Source organism: Thunnus albacares, chromosome 18 (genome assembly GCF_914725855.1).
Source record: "Thunnus albacares chromosome 18, fThuAlb1.1, whole genome shotgun sequence".
NCBI lineage: Eukaryota > Metazoa > Chordata > Actinopteri > Scombriformes > Scombridae > Thunnus > Thunnus albacares.
This window is the reverse complement of record NC_058123.1, coordinates 17283599-17303797: the sequence shown is the minus strand read 5'-3', so window position 1 is coordinate 17303797 and position 20199 is coordinate 17283599. Positions and strand designations below refer to the sequence as shown.

At 39.4% G+C, this 20199-nt stretch overlaps 2 protein-coding genes and 1 long non-coding RNA gene across 4 annotated transcripts; 2 read left to right on the top strand and 1 right to left on the bottom strand.

The window, feature by feature from the left end:
• Positions 1-453: 453 nt before the first annotated feature.
• On the bottom strand, positions 454-13241 carry morn5 (MORN repeat containing 5). Of its 2 annotated transcripts, none has more exons than XM_044334092.1 (5): positions 12980-13241; positions 12667-12814; positions 10594-10705; positions 10059-10190; positions 454-710 (listed from the first exon to the last, which is right to left on the bottom strand). In XM_044334092.1, the coding sequence occupies exons 1-5, from the start codon at positions 13024-13026 to the stop codon at positions 580-582; spliced, it is 570 nt and encodes a 189-aa protein (XP_044190027.1). In that variant the 5' UTR covers positions 13027-13241; the 3' UTR covers positions 454-579. The 2 variants fall into 2 exon arrangements, with proteins under 2 accessions (XP_044190027.1, XP_044190026.1); XM_044334091.1 differs by lacking the exon at positions 454-710 and adding an exon at positions 4116-4279.
• On the top strand, positions 719-7107 carry LOC122968692. The gene is made up of 3 exons (XR_006398869.1): positions 719-1520; positions 3961-4150; positions 5373-7107. It is a non-coding gene; the product is annotated as an uncharacterized LOC122968692 (long non-coding RNA).
• Positions 13242-13337: 96 nt separating the features above from the next.
• On the top strand, positions 13338-19450 carry ndufa8 (NADH:ubiquinone oxidoreductase subunit A8). The gene is made up of 4 exons (XM_044334093.1): positions 13338-13520; positions 14908-15071; positions 17412-17577; positions 18979-19450. Exons 1-4 carry the CDS (start codon positions 13470-13472, stop codon positions 19114-19116), a joined length of 519 nt encoding a protein of 172 aa, XP_044190028.1. The 5' UTR covers positions 13338-13469; the 3' UTR covers positions 19117-19450.
• Positions 19451-20199: the final 749 nt, after the last annotated feature.

Sequence of the window (20199 nt, the reverse complement as noted above, 5' to 3'; positions counted from 1 at the left end):
GGAATCCAACACACTTTTCTCTGTGAGTGTTGCAGATATTGTTTTGTTACAACCAAATCATGTTTGATTCAATGGCTTAGAAATGTTTGGTTTGATCAGGTTAAAATGCACAACCAGTAGTACACTTTTGGAAACTGATATTCACTGACAGAAAAAAAGTAATTCAGCTAAACACATAAACCTAATTTAGAAAGAAACCACATAGGAAATATAGGTCGCATATATGCTACACAGTATGCTTGTAGACATACTGGAGGGGTACACACACACACACACACACACACACACACACACACACACACACACACACACACACACACACACACACAATAAGTATTACGGAAATGAAGATGAATGCACAGAGAGACAGCAGTTGCAACTCATACAATACAGTAGATACAGAGCAAGGGGGATAAAATAAAAAAATAAAATAAATCATAAAATATACCATGTTTTAATATTTTTCATTTATTAGGCCTCATATGACTTACACAAAATCAAAGACATAACAAAGACAGTTCCTATAGTTTTAATATGCCTCTAAATTAAAAATTAACAAGTGAAAATTTTAAAATAGTATTAAAGATTGAAGTTACTGGTCTCCTCGGGTCTAGCTGCAACAGATGTGGGGACTTTTTCAGGAGGGACGCCAACAACCTCATCCCACGCTTTTCGACAGGTCCGCACAATCCACTCATGTTCCGAGTCATCTGTTGGAAAGATTTAACTTGAAATTATTGAGACTTTGCGTTAATAATATTGGAAAACGAAGTCTGGAGAAAAGTAAATTGTTTTTCTAAACGTTTGACCTACGATCAAATAGCCTAGGGAAAAAAACAGGCTTATATAAACTGCAGATTGAAACGTAACGGATGCACAACTAGGAGCTGCATTCATTTTTGTTGAACTCACTTAAAACGTTTAAATCAAATCTGTAATAACCAGTAGGCTGCATAATTAAACCGCAGGTCATTTTGCTGTGTGAGGCTGTGACAGTGAAGTGCCATTCAAGTCTCTGGTAAATTTGTCAAATCAAGATAAGCCTCACAATTAGGAGAAAATAACTTCTCAGAGCCACTTCAGACACCAATAAATAATAACCCCCCCAAAAATGGACGCCAATTTTTTTGAACCGAAACGACTGCCAGAGGAGCCGATAATAAACCAGTTTTTCATTGTTAAAACTGAAATGAGTAGCTAATTGCGGGGGAAGTGAGCTTTCTCTGGAGCGCGCGCAGCTGCACGCACTTGAGCGGCTCGCGGGCCTCACCCCCAGGTTCGACTGCGCGCGGGGCTCCATTGTACAGAGGAGCAGGTCTGCGGCTCCCGGACTGATTGTGCGTAATTGCCAGCTATGGGCGTCAACACTAACAGCCACTTCAAGTATAAAACACCCCCCTCCTTCTTCTCTTTCTGTCTACCTGCTCTGATCGGGAGGTCAATTGAACTTATCGGACACGCGGGCAGCTGCCTCGCAAACGTTTGCACCAGTCTTTGTCACACGTTTGTTAGTGGAAAAGGTAATTATTGAAGCCTATACGCGCCTCGTCACTGTCTCACCACGAGACTGAACTCAATTAGCCACGACCTAAAACCGGCCTTAATGATGATTAGATTGAGACATTTTCATATTTTCTGTAATTCTGCCTTCTTGAGGTTGAATAGCGGCATTTATCTCTCGATTTAACGCATATGAAATTGGTAGCTCAGTTATCTGAGGGCACAGGTGTCTGGTATATTAAGGTAATTTCGTTCAATCTGAGGATAGGAAGACGTTTTTGTGATATTTAACTTGAATTTTGACATTGCAGTTTGACTTATAAATGCAGAAATACATAAATGAATCATATTACGTCAATGGTTCTCTCAATAAAGTAGAAATATAGGCAAATACCCTTCAAATTTGCCTGCATCATCACTATAGCCCACACAGCCTTGTTTATTGAAGTTTTTTTTTGGTTGATATCCATCTCAACATTAACAACCTGCATGTATGACCTTTGTGCAATGTACACAGGAGAGAGAGTGTGTGGAAGCGATAATGGCACCTTGTTAAAGTCTGTTTATCTTAATCCTTAAAATACACTCAGTGGGAAAAGTGTTTCCTTCCAGCCTGATGGCAGAGACTGAACACACACACACACACATGCACACACACACACACACACACACACACACACACACACACACACACACACACACACACACACACACACACACACACACACACAAAGGCATAGACATTGGCTTAATTAGCAGAAGTAAATATTTGCTTTCTCACACCCTTTTGATTGAAGAGATGTCTATTCTGCTGGATTTGATGGTAAAATAGAAATAATATTCACAGAAATAGGAGAGCTAAGACTCTAAGCAACAGCATCAAGAAACACACCCTCAACCTGGTCCACTGACAGGGACGAGGAGCTGAACTTAGTAGACCTGGTTACACTCTGCAGGGTAATTATATGCTAATATAAGCACATTTTGCGGTTTTCTAAATGGAAGTACTACAGTGAAATCAAACTTACCTAAATGTGAAAGCTAAAACAAACATTCAAACCTATATGTACACGTCATCTGTCTCCAATTCACTGCGAACGGAGCGGCCCTTGGTCTCGTGTCATGATGACATCACAGAAAACAGCGGCAGCTCTCTGGCTTACAGCTTTGAAGGAAACATACTATCTTTTCTCATCTTTGAAATTATTAATCCATCTGTCACAGCTCGCAGGATTAACATGTGAATCTTGTTTTATGGTGAATTCTTGTCTCAAAGATGTATGAAAAATGAGAGTTTCAGGAAAGGCAGTGTGAGGGTATGTTCCACTCCCCAGGGCCCCGGCTGATTTTATCTGTCTGTGAAACACCTCGGCTGGACTGGGACAAAAGGGAGGGGCCGCGGTTTGGTCACCAGAGGTGTTTTCCTTGGCAGTGGAATGTTTTCAGTGTGGAACTCTTTCTGTGCCGACTTTCAAAGGGAAGCGGTTATTCCAGAAACAGGAAAATGCTACAAACAATATGGCAACACATGGCCTCTGCTGGAGCTGCTGCTGCCGAGTGTTGCTGCCAAGAGAGAATATACACAACTGACCGTGTGTGTGTGTGTGTGTGTCTGTGTGTGTGTGTTTGTTTGTAATAACAGAACACACTTCAGTCAGTAGAGGAGATTTAATTGTGCAGATGTGGCCCACGTATCCCCCCCCCCCCCCGCCCCCCCCCCATTCTTTTTTAATTACAGCTTTATAGAGTAATACCAACGTTTAATATTGCACCTCCTAACTTAAGCATCAGCAAAATTCATCAGCAATGACAAATTAAAGTACAATTATGTGTCTCTGGACGTTTGGGTGGAAAGCAGATAAAAATAGCTGGGGTTTTTTGTTGCTTGTATTTAGAACATTTAGTTTGTTGATTATATGATTTGTGTTTCAGATTTAACAGTAATCACTTCATCGTGTTGTAGTCTGTTGACTTGATTTAAGCGGTGCTGGTTCACTGTGACACAGTGAGGTGGCAGTGAGTGGAAGCACATGTTTGTTGTAATGCTCTCACATGTCATATAAAAGTCAAACAATTTTGAAAAACAAAGTTAAATCATAATATAGACCTAAATTAAAGAACTTCAATTTGTTTAACAGGCAATATTGTGTATTTCAAAATGTTTGGAAGCGAAATGAGGTTCTGTCTTATATCATCGTATTAAAAAGTTTCTAAAATGTTTCCCTTGTGATTTTAATTGTCTAAATGTAGGAGTTCTTCCATTATTAGCAAAACAAACAATTCCATCAAATTCTCACTTGTAATCCATCTCAAATTTTTAATTCAATTCAATTCTGTGGTCAAAAACACACCTGATGTCTACCAGAATTGATGCTTTGCAAAGACAAATTAAAGATTTGGCTTTGCCATAAAATACTTGTTTACACAAAGGAAATGATTTTGTCTTATTCTTCTTTTCAGATTCCCTGGTTTATCCATCAAGTAAGAGATGATCTGAAGAGATGGAAACCTAATAACTAATTTCTGTGGTAGTAGGAACAGGTTAGAAGTTCATGAAGAAAATTGGGAAGAATATCCGCCAGGAACAAAGCCTGTGATCCCTGAATGTTCATCTTTCACAAACTGCAGTCTCTCATCAACGTCACACTCTGTACGGTCATGGAGACAGACACACATACTCTTTCTTTCCATCTTCTAAGCTTTGCAGGGGGGGACTTTGTATCCAAATAGCATTTATGACACCTGCTGATCCTCCTCTTTCTTCTAGCTTGTTTTGTCCCTAGATATCCAGACCAAAAAGACTTATAATTCCTTCTACTTTCAAGTATATTGTTCATAAAATCTACTGAGAAACATTTGTTTTCCTCTAAATAAGAGGCAACAGTAAATGTCAGTCCAGTGGCTTCACACTGATATGACAGTATAAGGGAGCACCTGCCATCTTCTATTGGTTGACTGCTTCCTTCTGCTGGCAGGGTAATTTTGGTCAACACCTCCTACAACCCGTGTAAATGCGTCCTAGTCCTTGACCTAAACCAACGAGTAAAGTAAGATTTGCTATGTGTTTTTGCAGGACTAGCTGAGAGGACAAATTAGTATCAGGATCAGTCTTAGCCTTTTACTGTAGTAACTGGTTTCTGCAAAGCCATTTATATTTGGAGAGAATGACATAATGTGGACAGTAGGAAGCAGGGACCAAACCACCTTACAATTAATGGCTGAGGTGTAGCTCTACCACCTGAGCTACAGATGGCCCTCACTCAGTCAGAGACATGTTTGTCAAGTAATTTGAAGTAATTACTTCTGGCAGAAAGGGCTCTGCTCTTTAAGGGAGCTCTCAAGAAATCTGGGCAGTAATGACAATTCTGCTGGGAGAACAAATCCCCCCTTTAAATAACACATACATGAATATTAAATCTTAGTTAAATCAACAATACAAGTAATATAGCACATAAGTAGGAGAATGGAGCAGTGAAGGGAGCTGCAGCAGCCAACAGCACTGACACTAAGAGTAATAGTGAGAAATGTCAGTTTATAATGGCTGAGCTGCATGGATATGATTAGTCAGCTGGTAGCCAAGCAGCTGATGTGTGAGCCACTGATGGTGAAGCGTGAATGAAACAGCTGATGCCAACCACCTACAATACATTACATTGTCACCTACAATTAACTAACTCTATGCTTCATGAAAGTCCCCCTCCACGCAAAAATGTGTTTTGCTTGTTGTTCCTTCAGTTGGATGTTTGACCTTCACTGTGTAGAATAACATACAGTACTGTGCAAAAGTTTTAGTTACTTAAGATGTTTAGATTGTTATCCATCATGCAATACCATCAGGGAGGTGTCTGATCAGTTGCAAATTTACTCTGCAGCATGACAAAGTCCCAAATCATGCAGCCAGAGTCATAAAGAATTATCTTCAGTGACAAGAAGAACAAGGAGTCCTTCAACACATGGTATGCCTCCCACAGAGACCTCATCCACTCAGTCTGGGGTCACATGAAGAAACAGAAGCAACCGAGATGCCTAATTCCACAGAAGAGCTGTGGCAAGTTTTCCAAGATGCTTGGAACAACCGACCTGCCAAGCGGCTTGAAAAGCTGTGTGCAAGTGTACCGAGGAGAACTGGTGCTGTTTTAAAAAGCAAAGTGTGGTCACAACAAATATTGATTAGATTTAGTTTTCTTCTGTTTACTGAACTTTGTATGAAGTTAATTAATAAATAAAAAAACATTGAAAGCATCCTCACTTTACTTTTGGTGCCTAAAACTTTTGCACAGTACTGTTTGTGCAGAGTTAAACACTAGAAAGCAGTTTTCACATTCATCTGCTGAAGGGGGAAAGTTTCTCTGTGCTCACGTTAAATCTGAGTTTAAGGGTTGGAGGCCTATGAGCATGATTTATGACATCACAACTAGTTTGACGCAATGTGGGGTCAAGTATGCAGCTTACACAAGTGTGATGTGGAAACTTTGGACTTTTTTCGGTGAAGTAGGAGACATCTTGTGTCCATTAGTCAAATATTTGCATATTCAAAGACTCTGGATTTCTCAATGAAGGAAAAGGAGTAGATATAATTTGTATGTCACCATAATAGCCGCAAATTATAAATCAAAGCAGAGTGTTTTCATCTTATAACACGTATAGAGGGCATCTTTAATATTATAAATGATGAGACTAATGCTTAATAAAGTAAATGTAAGTATATGTAGAAACAGGATCAGAATTGTCTGGATCACTGTTGAGAATTAGCGTGGACCAGATTGAGTGTATCAGGGATGTCAGAGCTTATTTTTGATCCCTCTTGAGATGTTTTGTGTCTAAACCACAGAGCCATCTGCGACCCTCCATTTCCTCTATCATCCTACATTTCTACATGGTGTACCAGTATTCTTTACATATCCCTCCATGCAATATAGTATTACGGGTGTATCGGCAGCTCCTTGATGACAAGAAATCAGTTCAACTCCAAAAATAATCTATAACCTCTTGGGGAATATTAGCAACAGATTCTATTGTTTTGCTACTTGGCTCTATGCCAGGAAGGACTGTTTGTCCAAGTTAGCAACGGTAACTAAGGAGGGCAGGACTTCGCAATAGGTCAGTTTTGACCAGTAAGTAGAGTTTAGCTTTATATTTCTTGGCAACGACATTTAGTTCAAGGGGGTAAAACTTGAATGATCTGCAGTTTAAAACAGTTCCATATGCATTTTTTTGCAACTTTCCTAGAAACGAGTCTTCACTGGCTGAGTTCTTCCTTGTCCAACATCCACTAGTTGTAACCGCTACACAGGGAGCTCCTTCCTCTTTCTTTGCTGCAGCAAACGTCCGAGAACGCCCCCGCTGGGAGGGCGGTTCTTCCCTGTGTCCCATCATTGTCGCAGTCCTCATCCTGGGCGGAAGCCATGAGGCAATAAATCCTGTCTTCACACCCACTCTGACAAATGTGCCTTCACCTCCCAGGGTTGAAAAATAAATCCATACAGGATACAGAAGCATTCTTCTCAAGAAATGTATACCAAGACAAGAAGGAGAGTGCACACAGACATAAATAGTGTGTATAATATATAAAACAAGCCATATACACACACACACACACACACATATACACACACACACACATACACACACACACACACACACACACACACACACACACACACACACACACACACACACACACACACACACCCCTCCAAATACATACACAGGAACAGCACACATCAATTAAATAGTTCCTGTTTGACTCCATATTTATCTAAATCAAAACAGTCAGAGTATTGTTGGACAGAGTTCAGTTCCTCTTCTTTTTCATCTCAACTTCCAAAAAAAATCTTTCTTTCTCATCCTCTCTTGTTTGCTTCCTCTCTATCTCCCTCTCTGTCATTCCACTGATCAATACCAGAACTATAATGATGATGAACAACCCGCATCAAGGAAAAAAAATCACAAAACATATTTTTGTCTTCTTACACATGCTGATGACATCTGGCGAGGATGTGGATCTTCTGTTCTGTTTCCTTCTGTCTCTACACATATGTAAATAAGATTTGTGTGCTTGTGGAACTAATCTGTATTATGTTGCAAGTAGCTCATCGAAGTACAAAATACAAATATTCTTTCCAAAAATCCATTTCTACCTAAGGGAGAGTGTGAGTCATACCATAACTTCTGCCAGGAATCATATCTTGACACATGTATGCATTTGTAATGTGAAAAACAAGCACGCAAAATTAACATACAAAATAAAACTGATTGATGAATCATCAGACAAGAATGTGGACAATGAAGCTGGGCTGCAAGTGATTTCTTTAAAGATGGCAGAATACTGAAATATTGTCTCATTTGAATGCTTCCTGGATTTCTACAATTACAAGGCAACCTTACAATAGTCCTGCAAGATTTTACAACATCTCCATGCAGATATGTAGTTGTGATTAAAGCTGTAAAGCACATGTCCAAAAGAGTCTACAGCTATGCTAGCTTAGGCATAACAGTGGCAACATGCTCACAATGACAATATTATCATGCTGACGTTTTGCAGGTATCTTTCTTACCATGTTCACCATCTTATTTTAGTGTGTTAATATATTGCAAATAACAATTGCAAATCAGCAGCAAACACAAAGTACAGCTGAAATGAAATGAGTGTTAAGTCTGACACCACTTTCCCATGTACATGAATGGGAAAGTAGAGGGGACATTTGTATTGTTTTATTGTGCTCTTTTCTGTTTCCTCAAATAAAAACATTTAAAGTGACCCACACTGGCTATTCTACCTGTTATTCTTCACATAGCTAGTAGCCATTGGGATATGTAGTCCCATTTAGAGCACTGGTAATCTGGCTTTAGTAATCTTGAAAAGTTTATATCTGAAGGGTGATCCAATCCAATGTTGCTTTGAAAAACCAGCACAAAAGTTAGATGGATTACCTGATCTTGGATAGCAAAACATGGGATTTCCAAATCCTGATCATTCTGATCCGGTTTAAACGCAAATGCACAGAAATAAATCTGGATGTGAAATGTATTTAACTACTGGGTTGAAAGGCTTCTGCTGTCTATATCTGCAGATACTCACAAAAAATAAAATTCAGAGCCTGCTGCCTAATTTACAGTATTGTCTAGTGATGTAAAATTGTGGTGGAAAGACATGACAAGGAGCGGATATCAGACTTTGGGAATTCCTGTCTGGACACCTGACAGAGTGCATTCACTTCAAATCAGGAGTTCCAATACGGGCACCCATTCAGTGGAAAAATGTGTCTTGGATTTTCCACATTTGACAAAAAAAAGCCTTTGAAATGACTGCAATAGCCCATAGAGGCATGCTTATCAGATGACTTGTAGCAATAATCTACCATCAGAAAATCCAGGGATAATGCATTTAACATCACCCCATAGATTCAGTGTTATCAAATGCTTCCCATATGGCCACACTGTTTGCTTTTTTAACCATGCACCAAAGCAATCGTCAGTAAGAGTTTGTCTATGTGACCTTTTCTCAGGAAAAAGGAGTTGTTGGAAAGTAGACATCATTTTACACAGAACTACTATCTTGTATGACAAGGCAGGAATGACTCCTGTAATAACAGCTTTTAACTCAAGGAATCTTAATGGACGAATAGGCTTGATTGGAGATTTTCCTCCTTGAATAATCCAACATTATTAACCAACAACTGGCACATTTACAAGAAGATTCTACACTAAGGAAGTGTCTGTCATTTGTACATATTAAAAACGCCATGTGCCTTTTCATCTCTGTATTTACCACTTTCAGATTCTTGTTAGCGCAAGAATGCAAAGCACTCCAACAAACCATCAGCTCCATCATTGGCGCAATTTCCAGGTCTTTGTAAACACACTAAGCAGGCAAATGATGCAAACTGCAAAATTGGAAACATAGCTTAAATCAATAGCAAAATGATAACTGGAATTGACGCTGTTCTTGGTAATGATCCATAATGGAAACAAATGGTGCTGCTTTGTCAAGATACTATATAAATGCAGTTAATATACAGCAATCTATCACTGACAAGGTGCTTCATTGGGCATAAAACTATGTAAACGTAATATGAAATGGAAATTCGTGTTTGCTTTTGACTTTCATCTGTCCAATTTACCTTGGCACAACAGGCAAAGATGCCTGAATATTACTCACCACTAAAATGTAGCCAATTTGGCATCAAATGAGTGGAAAAAATGTGCAATAACTAGAGAGATGTAAGCAGTTAGGAAAAGAGGAGAGAATTTTATGATGATTGATATGTTGTGAAAATATCCGTTGTCCTTTATATCTGGATTGACTCTACTTATTTGTTTATCAGAGACTGTGGTATTGGCTAATTGTGTATTACACTCCGGTAATGCTTACTTCCCTTTAGCTCAAAGTAAGTACATGGTTCACAAGATGTCTTAAGGTTCATTTACATTAGTAGTGAAGGATTAATATTATATTTACTTTGTTGGATGACATCTCCTGTGAGTCATAACATACACAATCACCTTTGGTGTCACAAGGCAACAACAGTGATAATAAATAACATTTTCTGTCTCACCTGCATTCCTGAGGAATCTGCCCAAGTAGGAAGTAATGACCCTGGTGGTGGGGTCATAGAAACCATCTCCACAATCATAACACCCATCAGGAATGACACGTGGAGGATGCAGATCAGTTAGCTGAGATTCTCCTGTATGAGCAAAACAATTGTTTTGTATTGAATAAAATTCATATGGAGGTTTACGCCTACTAACACTATGAGTCAGTATCATCAGCTGGAGGATTGGCTCAGTGAATAACAAACCACACCAAGAAGATTTTGCTTTCAAATCTCAGCCTTTTCTAACGGATTCCACCTAATGTTCCCCAACTCCATGAGTATCAGGTGGATTGGAGACTAAACTGTTCATCTGTTTGTTAGGCTGGTGATGAACACAGATCTCGACTCTGTAAGCAGTAAATCATCTAAAGCAGCTAAATGGAATTCAGCCATCTTTCATTTTATTATTTACACCTGTGCTTTTCCTACTGTGATGAGTCAAAATGTCTTCTGGCCTATGAGCGACTGCATGAGCAAATTTAAGAGTGTGAACCTGCAGGTCTGAGTCCATTGCACCTCTCGCTGTAGAAGCGCCTGTCGAAACCGTTGCAGTAGTCCCAGTCCGTCTCCTGGTACTGCAGACCATCAGCAAAGGTGAATGATCCCTTGTTAGGAAGCACAATGAAAGACACAATATAATTCTTCATGGTTAATTCACCCAAATTTCAAAAAAACTGTCACACTTACCTAAATGGTACCATGCAGATAGTTTTATGTGCTAAACTTCTGTGGGGCTGCCAATTACATTACATTGCAAATTACATTTGAAGAATTCAACAGCACTGTGTTTTTCCAAAAACCATGTCCCTGTTACTCAAGACAAAAAAGACCTCACTGTTGACTTGCTGTTTTCAATGAGACTTTTTCTTTGGTAGAAAGTAGTTCCAGCAAAAACTGTTGAAAGCTAGGTCTGGGGGTTATCCTACATACCCCAGACACGGTTTCTGGAAAAATAAGTTGCTGTTGAGGTTTTCAAATGTCACTTTTAACTGCTTTAAGCACCACAAAAGAATTTTAATTTCCTCCATTGTCTTTGGGCTCAGGCAGAAATCTCAGAGATCGATATCTTAAAAACCTCAGCAGATAAAACCAAAAGTATCTGCATGGATATACACCACTACAGGAAAGTGGAAAAATATGTCTTTTGGTATTTTGGGTGAACCCACACACTGGGTGCATGTGTGCATGTGTTGCAAGTGCATGTTTTATTTGAGGAATGATACAATAGATTTTGAAAAATAAATACACACTTCAGTAATTTTGCATATTGGAAGCATAACAACATTTTCACGTCAAAGTCAACAATATCCTTTGGTTTGATTTAATAACATTTAGATTTTTGAGGAGAGTGCATATTTGCTGAGGGGTCAAATACCAATTCATCATCAATCCATCCTGAGAGAATTTGACATATGTAAATTAGAGTAAATTCAACCAATAACAGCTTACAATTAGTGAGCTGACACATGCTAGATTTAGCTTTGTCTTCTCTATAAACCTTTTTCACAGTAGATATTTAGAGCAGGAGTTGCAGGAGAGGTACACGTGTAACTAATAACATTAACAATGGCTCAGCTGCACTGAAGTATACCATTAAGCCATGTCTGCATGTACAGTACCAGGATCCTGGAACACCTATGGAATGCAGCCTTGATTAAGGTTATTGATGACACCTGTGCTTTTCCTGCTATGACATGCTAAAATGCCAGCAGTGGAGAAGGCCTGTGCACCAGAAAAAATATAGAGGTTATTGTGACATTTATGTTAACAATCCATTTTATTTTATTGCACTTTTTGATCAAGTGTAAGACACATATTGTAATAGTTCCATGATATTTGCACTTAAAAAGATTTCTTCTTTTCTTTTTCTTTTCATTTCTTCTTCTTATTCTGTAAATCTTTCAACCCAACATTGCCAATTTTCAGCTGGTTTCATTTGGTTTATTATCAGAAAAGGCGTGGAATCAAAAAAATAGGCTGTATTTAGCAATAAAAATGCAAAAATAATGAATTTTACTGCAGAACTATACTTTTCTTAACACAAAATGTTCTTACAACCTGGAGAATTAAGGTTGAGAGCCATTGTTTGAAGGGGGTTGTTGCGCAATGAGCTAGGCTACCAGATAAAATTTCAAGAGTCTGAATTTCAGATAGTTTATTGGATGGTCTAGCCCAGTTTTGAATTGAAGCAGGTTTTCTTGGGGCTGACATGCATGCAGGTGCAGGGTTGTCTTGGCCAAAGTTAGTCATGGTTCAGAGCTGCTATCATTTCAAATGAACCGCAACTGAAATGATGATGATAATTGGAGTGATCGCTGTTGTGGCAAAAGCCCGTGAAAGATTGCATCAGAGCAGGAGAGACTATATCTTCATACAGGAAAAAAGGAGAGAAACCTAATAACTACGACAATAATGGTAAGTGATTGCTAAAAGGGACCAGATGTAATATCAACTATAACCAATGTGAAACACATATGTGTACATGTGGATGCATACAGTCTGACATGCATGCAGGGAGACACACACACACACACTCTCTCTCTCTCACACACACACAACTCCTCACCTGTCTAGATGTGCCGTTTTCCCAGGTGGCCTCATATTTACTTCCATTTTGAAAGTGTAGCACTCCTTTGCCATGGAACATCCCATCTTTCATTTCTCCCACATACTTGCTCCCTGTGGGAAAGGTGTACTCTCCCCTCCCCTCCATCCTGAAGGTGAGAACAGGTAGTCTCACAGTGCATTGTGAACATTTTTTTGCTCTCCATAACTACGTTAGTTTCGCTGACTAAAAACCGACAGCACTGTGATTTTATTCAGTTGGTTGTGCTGTTTTTAGGGTTATAAAAACGAAAGATATAGCCTACTCATTTTACCTGCCATTTTTCGTATCTCCTTTGTAACTGCTTCCAATGAGCTCCATTTAAAAAATTAGTTGCTGCGTCCTGTCTTCTTAAAGTAAACAAACAGGTATACAAACCGTAGATTGTATACCGACTAGGAAGCTCAACGGTCAACTGTGCCGTCACCATGGCAACGCGGTAACAGAGCTCGATAGCTGAAACTTTTCAGCACGAAGAGCAAATGACTCGCTTGTCACTGTGTTGCTTGACACTTTAAACAATTTCACAATGAAACTTGACAAAAACAAATAAAAAAAATTATCCAACTTTTAATTCTTCTCCTTTACAGCTCTTTACGTGCGCATGCGCGTCCCGGGAGCTCTTGTTTTTGTCGCTTTCTTGATGGCGTCATCAGACTGACCTTCTCAGCGGCCCCGTCGCTCGTCCTGGAGCTAGACCAGACGAGGACCTTGAATTCGAGTTTCTGTTATTTGTTTTATTGTACAGACAGACACACAAAGTCATGCCCACAACGGTGGAAGTTCCGACTTTGCAGGAGCTAAATGTGGACGAGGTGAGTAGCCGTGGACGTATGTGTGGCTTGAATGAAAATGATAGAAAGACAGATCATGCTAAAGGCTAACGCTAGCTGCTATGTCGTTCAAGATATGACCGGTAGCTTTTAACTTATACTACTGCACTGGCGTTACCAGCCTTCACAGTAGTAAAAGTTAGTTAGACAATATATCTATACATAATATATTGGTTAGCGATGTTTCTGGGCGGAAATAGCCACCGTGGCAACATTAAGAAGCGTCAGAGGAATCAAAATACGTCTTCAAGGCGTTATCGAGACAGGTTATACCGATCATTAACTCTGGTCTGTACAAGAGTTGTATCGCACTTTTCTCTGTTCTCGTTATCTTTTTAATGTATCCCTGTGATAGCAGCAATGTTACAATGCTCTGGCTGTTTTATGTCAGCAGTGTTATTTGGCTCATTGAACTTGTCCTTGGAAGTCAGGTGTCAGCTGGCAGCAGCTTGTTTTTCTCTAATACTAAATATGGGAGCATCAAGGATCTAATAAACCATAGGTGGGCAGGTGATAGTTTCTTTTAAAAGCAGAAGTTTGATTAATTCTATTAGTATTACATTGTAATGCACAGTGCCCTTAACTCATCACCTCCAACTCCATACTGTTGTGCGCTTTGATATCTCAAGTATAACTGGTTATTGTATTGCAGAGGACATCACAATTATTATTTTTTTTTACCATAGATGAAGGTATTTAGATGTTAAAAAATAAACCATAGTTTATTCACATTCTCAGTATTAAATAAAGTGTGTTAGACTATAATTTGCTTTGAGTATAGTAAAGCAAAGCATTTGCATCACTTCTGTGATGAAGGGGCCATTAGAGATGAATACTGGTGTGCAGTATGTCCCCTCTTCTGAAATGCACGCACCAGGAAACATGCTTGTAGTTTGGACATACAGAAGAATAAATGGTTGTTCTCCAAGAAATGGCTCAGTCCTCACAACTGCCTCGTAATCCACATGATTTCCTCTAATACACAGGTTTAGAAAAGACAAGATAGAACCTGTAGGCTATATATAGTCTTTTTTCACTATAAGAGCTAGCAGTTTCCAGCTGCTCTCATTTAATCTACACTTGTGCTGAAACATGTGTACTGTAAATAAGTAAGTTTATTTAGTATAGCACCTTTCACAGAGCAAGGTCACGAAGTGCTTCACAAGAGTAAAATTGTGAAGCAATAGACAGCAAGAGGTGAGATAAAGGCCAGTTTGAATAAATGAGTCTTCAACTGCTTTTTAAAGGTGTCAACAGAGACCACAGAAATGCTGTACCTCAAAAATGAATGTATGTCTTAGTGTATCACTCAATTGGTAATTGATAATATTTTCTTACTAGTCTCATTGTTTTCCATGTGTCTGTCCAGATCAATGTGTCATCTGCAGTGCTGAAGGCTGCTGCCCACCATTATGGCTCCCAGTGTGACAAACCTAACAAGGAGTTCATGCTCTGCCGCTGGGAGGAGAAGGACCCGAGGAAGTGTCTAGAAGAAGGGAGGAAAGTCAACGAGTGTGCACTCAACTTCTTCAGGTAGCGCACAACAGGGTTTTCAAACTTTTTGGTGCCAAATACTTTTAGATTTACACAGACACCATTTCTGAAGCAATCATCTAAGAAAGCCTTTACCTCAGTTTGTGTTTTTAATAGATTCAGTACAGAAAAGAGTTAAAAAGACAGATGTTTAGGGTATGTAGATATGAAGCAGGAGATGTTCTCATGATATTTAACAGATGAAAGTGAAATCAAATCAAATAATTGATCTAAATGGAGTGAGGACTAGCCAGACTTCTTTTCCATCCTCATATTTTTATCTGGGATTATATTCAGCTCAAGATGGTTAACAACACACCTTGGTATCGCATAGTGAGTCTTTTTTCTGTACATAGATTATTTTTGGGAGATGAAGGCTGCCAGGCTGGTGTCATCTGCAAAACTGAACAGTGTGCTTGTGGTCAGAGAGTGATTGAAAATGTGGCGTAACTCTGGAGCCAGCTGGAGAGTGTAGTGTTTAAGAGTCAAACCCTGGTCAAAAGTGGTTTGCGGTCAGTTTTTGCATTTCATCCTCTGTGATGGAAGTGGGTAGAAAATGTACTCAGATGTTGAATATACTGCTGTTTTCAGAGTTTACAATTATTAAGTGCAAGCAGAAAGAAGATTTCAGAGTTGTGATTTCTTGTTTCCTATTCTGCAAACATGTCCTGCTAATTAGATTTCCATTCAGTTGGCTTTGGTCAGAAGGGGGATGTAGATGCCAGTCTTCCCTTTGTCAAGTAGAAGAATTTGTAATTCAAAACTAGAGGAGGAGAGAAAAAGTTGGTTGCACTTACGTTCCATTGCACCATCTGGGAGGAAGGTGAGCAAACAGTTTACAAATTAAGAGGAGTGGTGATAGATAACTTGAACATTCTAGTCATACCTTAAACCAAGGACAGACTGCACTGAGTGCACTGAACCGTGAGTAGTAAACAGTTGTAGTTGGATGAGATTATTTTCTCATTATCTACAAGATATTTCAAAAATTAGATTGATTGAAATGGTGCATATTGTGGCTATGTATCTAAGTGGAGGGAAAGATGAGTAATTCATTTGCAAACATTTTCAATGTTTTTGTGACTGTGAACACAAGGAAATAGAACCAAAATATCCAGAAAAAGAGAAACATAAAGGGAAGATTAAGACATTTTTCACACATAAACACAAGAATAAAACCCTGCACGTTGGGGTGGGCTGTGGGTAGAACTAGACTTATACAAGTATGAGTGTATAATGGTTTAGAACATCTCTGTGCACTTCACTTTGTTTCAAGTTTCAATTACTATAACTCCCCTTGCAGTTGTGTGTATTATTCAGTGAGATTGCTTTATGGTGTTAATGTGATTTGGGTGAATAAGACTTGATGTTCTTTATTGCGTCAGTACTTTTTTTTGTTTTTATTCCAGTGCAGCTGACAGATATCTATAAATGTATTCTGTATTTTTATGGCCATTGAATAATCCTGTCTGCCGCTTCTTCAAATCCTCAACAACCAAATGTTATCTTGAAAGAAAATAAGAATGAATCATCAACTAGTGGTGACCAAAGTGGAACACCTTTATGTCACTTAGCTGCTCTACTTTCTCAAATCACCAGTTGCAAAAAGGGTTGTTAATTTTAGAATACGGTAACTATGGAGCCTATTGTGTCTATAAAACTGCCAATGGAGGCTATTTGAGGAAGTGGTCTGGGGTTTTTCACTCTTAACTGCTGTGTCTGTGTTTACTGAAGGTTTTAGACAGAGCCTTGGTCATGCCCTGATGCCTATGCAGTAACTAAGGTGCTTTTGTGTGTTTTTCTGTGTGCATGTCTCTTAAACACGTTGTGTTTTTGGTTCTCAAAAACACATGACCTCCAATTCAAAAACAGAAACAAACAACAGGCACTAGTCTGCCACAAAGATAAACTGAGAGTTACTATGAAAGACCAATACTTGTAATTATTATAATGAGGAGCGATTTGAGGAAAGTTGTAATTGCACCCGGGACCTGGTTTGATTCTTAGGTGCTTCTTGCAACTGCTAGCCGTCCTTTGGATAGTTCTTATTATGAAAATCTCAGAAATCTTGAGGATGAAATTGAATGAAAGTTCCCGACACGGTTTTGAGTCTGAATCCTGAATTAGAGCAGTTCAGGCACAAAGGATGAATTGTGTTTTATAAGGAATCTTTCATATAATCTTGTTTCTTTTTCCTGAGTCGTTATATCTCTTAAAACATTTTTTTTTTTCTGCATTTTAATGGAACAGTTCACAGCAACTGAGTCTTCTGGAATAAATGAATCCTACTGTTGCATATTTGACCCTGATTCAAATCTCTGTTTGCTCTGTGCTTCGTAGGCAAATCAAGGGGAACTGTGCCGAGTCCTTCACGGAGTACTGGACCTGTCTGGATTATTCGAACTTGGCAGAACTGCGCCACTGCCGTAAGCAGCAGCAAGTCTTCGACAACTGTGTCCTTGATAAGCTGGGATGGGAGAGACCTGAGCTGGGAGACCTGTCTAAGGTGAGACTTGTGAGGGACCGACTGTGCATTCACAATGTGAGCGGCTCGGTTGATGGGCTCTATTCTTGTAGATTGTAGGCTGTGCAGGAGGCTCTGATTGCATCTGCATAGTATTCATACAGTTTTGAGCAGGCAAATCATGTATTTTTTGCTGCTTTGGTTTTTCATTTCGTAAAATTGCCATTTTTAAGGGGCTTGCATAACTCGCTGGCAAGCACTAATTCACTAATTAGATAGCAACGATCAAAACAACATCGCAAACGGATCTTGACAATTGCTTTTTGGACTTTTATTTCTGTAGTCTTCAGAGGGCACTTGCTCAAAGCTGGAAATCTTTGAATGGCTGTAATCAACTCTGGCCATTTTGCACTTGCCAGGCAGAACTATTGTTCATTGAATCAAATCACATGAGCAGGGAAACAAAAGGAGATGAATCTAACACCTGATTACTATGAAAAGTGTCCAGGTTGACTGTCCAAACACCGGTTGAGTTTCTGTGGTTGCTCAGCTATATAACAAATGAAAAGTCTTTGTTAATTATGCTTGAAATGGTAGGATATTTGGAAGGAGGTTCAGAAAGAAAGAGACCCATTTAAGCTGGAAGATATCTAGTCTTGGAGAAAGAAAAAAAAAAAAGGCAAATCAGTAACAGAGGGATTGAGTAAAGTAGAGAGGGGTAAGATGTGACCCAAAAGTCATACTGAAAGTGTGAAGAAGGGACGGAGCAGGAAAGAAGATAAGGGATGAGGTGACTAAAAAAGAGCTGAGGGGGAATATAAATCATGATGTGAAGAGCTGCAGGAGTTTGAGGAGAACGGAGGAAATGGTCTTTTAAGATTTCAGCAGTTCAGGGCACATGAAAACCCATGTGCTTCAACCTCTGTGGTGCACGATTTAAAGTAGAGTTTCATTCCAAGAACAAACTACGCAAGATGTTTTTATTGATTAGATTATTTTTTGGCTTTTTAACCACTGCTCTACAATGGAAAAAGTCTGTTTGCACATTATTTGATTGTTAGATCTCTCACAGGTGTTACCAGACTCCAAACAATCTATTTTTTACTCTCATTTGGGAAATTGATACAATATTTCTAAGGTATTTGGTGTTTCAAGTCACTTACATTAATTACAATTTCCAGAAGAATATAGCGCTTTCAAAGTTTGCATCACTGAACCTGTGCATGTCCATAAAAAATTCCCCTCCGGGGCACTTTTATTTAAATATTGGAATGACCACTTGTCAAAAGTAATGTAATATTGAGGTATTTTCAGTGTGATACATGATTTTAAATTCCTTCATGACAGTCAGGTTTGTCAGACAAATTAAATCAGCCATTGCATCAAAGAAAATGTTTATATGTCTGACAAGTCATAGCACGTATGTTTGTTGTCTTTTTGTAGGTGACCAAAGTGGCGACCGCGCGGCCCCTCCCTGAGAACCCCTACCACTCTCGCCCACGTCCTGAGCCCAACATGGCCGTTGAGGGTAAACTGGAGCCTGCCAAACACGGCAGCAGGTTATTCTTCTGGAGCTGGTGAGGCAGCTCCAGAAAGTCAAAGTCACCTTCCAAAGCCATGGGCTCTGTCCAAAAACAGCCAAGCTACTTGTTACCATTGGTGCATTAAGGATGCTGGTTTTAGCTCCCTTATCTGTGTACGGTTTGAGGTTGCCTTTGGACAGGGCTCATGTCTCTTGAGCAGCTGTACCTCCAGCATCATCAAACATCGTGATAAAGGAAGGAAGGATGGATGATTGTGTGAACCAAGTCAATGAATCCATACTGCTTTCCTGACCACTTCTGTAAATGTAATGAGTGAACAAATGCAACATGCTGTTATTATTGTTGTCAAATAATAAAGAGATAAATTATAATGCCTGTTTTTTGTTAATAAGTTCACACTTATTAATGATTAACTATTAGAGTAAGTTGCCATATGACAGGATTAAATGTTTCAGAAACATCAAGTATTTAGAGCTTTATGGTACCAGACACAGTCCCTTCAATATTTGCAAATTTGAGGTAACACCACAGTGTTTGCACATCTGTGTTTTGTCAGAGTGTGTATTGTCAGACTGATGGAGGGTTGAGGTTGGAGGTCAAGGTTAAGGGTCACTACCTGCAGCCAGAGAGAGCTGCTTCTGCTTCCTCCTTTTCTCCCAGCTCACTTCCTGCCTCTGACCTGCACTGGACAAAGACTAGAAGAGGCATTTGGGAGATGCACAGAAAGGACGTTATTGCTGTCGGCACACACATACACACGCGTACACATGACCTTGAATGGAAGGAGATGAGAAGCCAATTCAAAAAAACACTCCAGCCTGTGGAACATAGTGAGACTGTGCCAATGCACACACACGTGTGCTCACGTACCACCGGGACATTGTCCAAGATCAAAGTTGCTACAATGTGGTAAGGGAGGTCTGTTGCATGCAAGTGAAAAGCTCAGAGTTTGTGTATTAAATCAATACTTCAGGAGTAGTTTTGATTTGACTTGCTCCATTACAAACGTCAGGCAGGTTGAGTCTTTAACCCCTGCCATGTGGTTGATTTCTTTGGGGACCAATAGTAAGGCATGGTTTGACAGCTTTCTCATACTCAAAAGCAGATATGTGGCCCAAGG

Bases quoted from the DNA above. Each gene is read 5' to 3' on its own strand.
- morn5 (XM_044334091.1), bottom strand. From the start codon at position 13,026: ATGGAGCTCATTGGAAGCAGTTACAAAGGAGATACGAAAAATGGCAG. The intron at 10,191-10,593 runs GTTCACACTCTT...TTGCTCATACAG, and splicing joins CAATGGACTCAGACCTGCAG to GAGAATCTCAGCTAACTGAT. The intron at 4,280-10,058 runs GTGAGACAGAAA...CTGGATATCTAG, and splicing joins CAGATTCCTCAGGAATGCAG to GGACAAAACAAGCTAGAAGA.
- ndufa8 (XM_044334093.1), top strand. From the start codon at position 13,470: ATGCCCACAACGGTGGAAGTTCCGACTTTGCAGGAGCTAAATGTGGAC. The intron at 13,521-14,907 runs GTGAGTAGCCGT...GTGTCTGTCCAG, and splicing joins AGGAGCTAAATGTGGACGAG to ATCAATGTGTCATCTGCAGT. The intron at 17,578-18,978 runs GTGAGACTTGTG...GTCTTTTTGTAG, and splicing joins AGCTGGGAGACCTGTCTAAG to GTGACCAAAGTGGCGACCGC.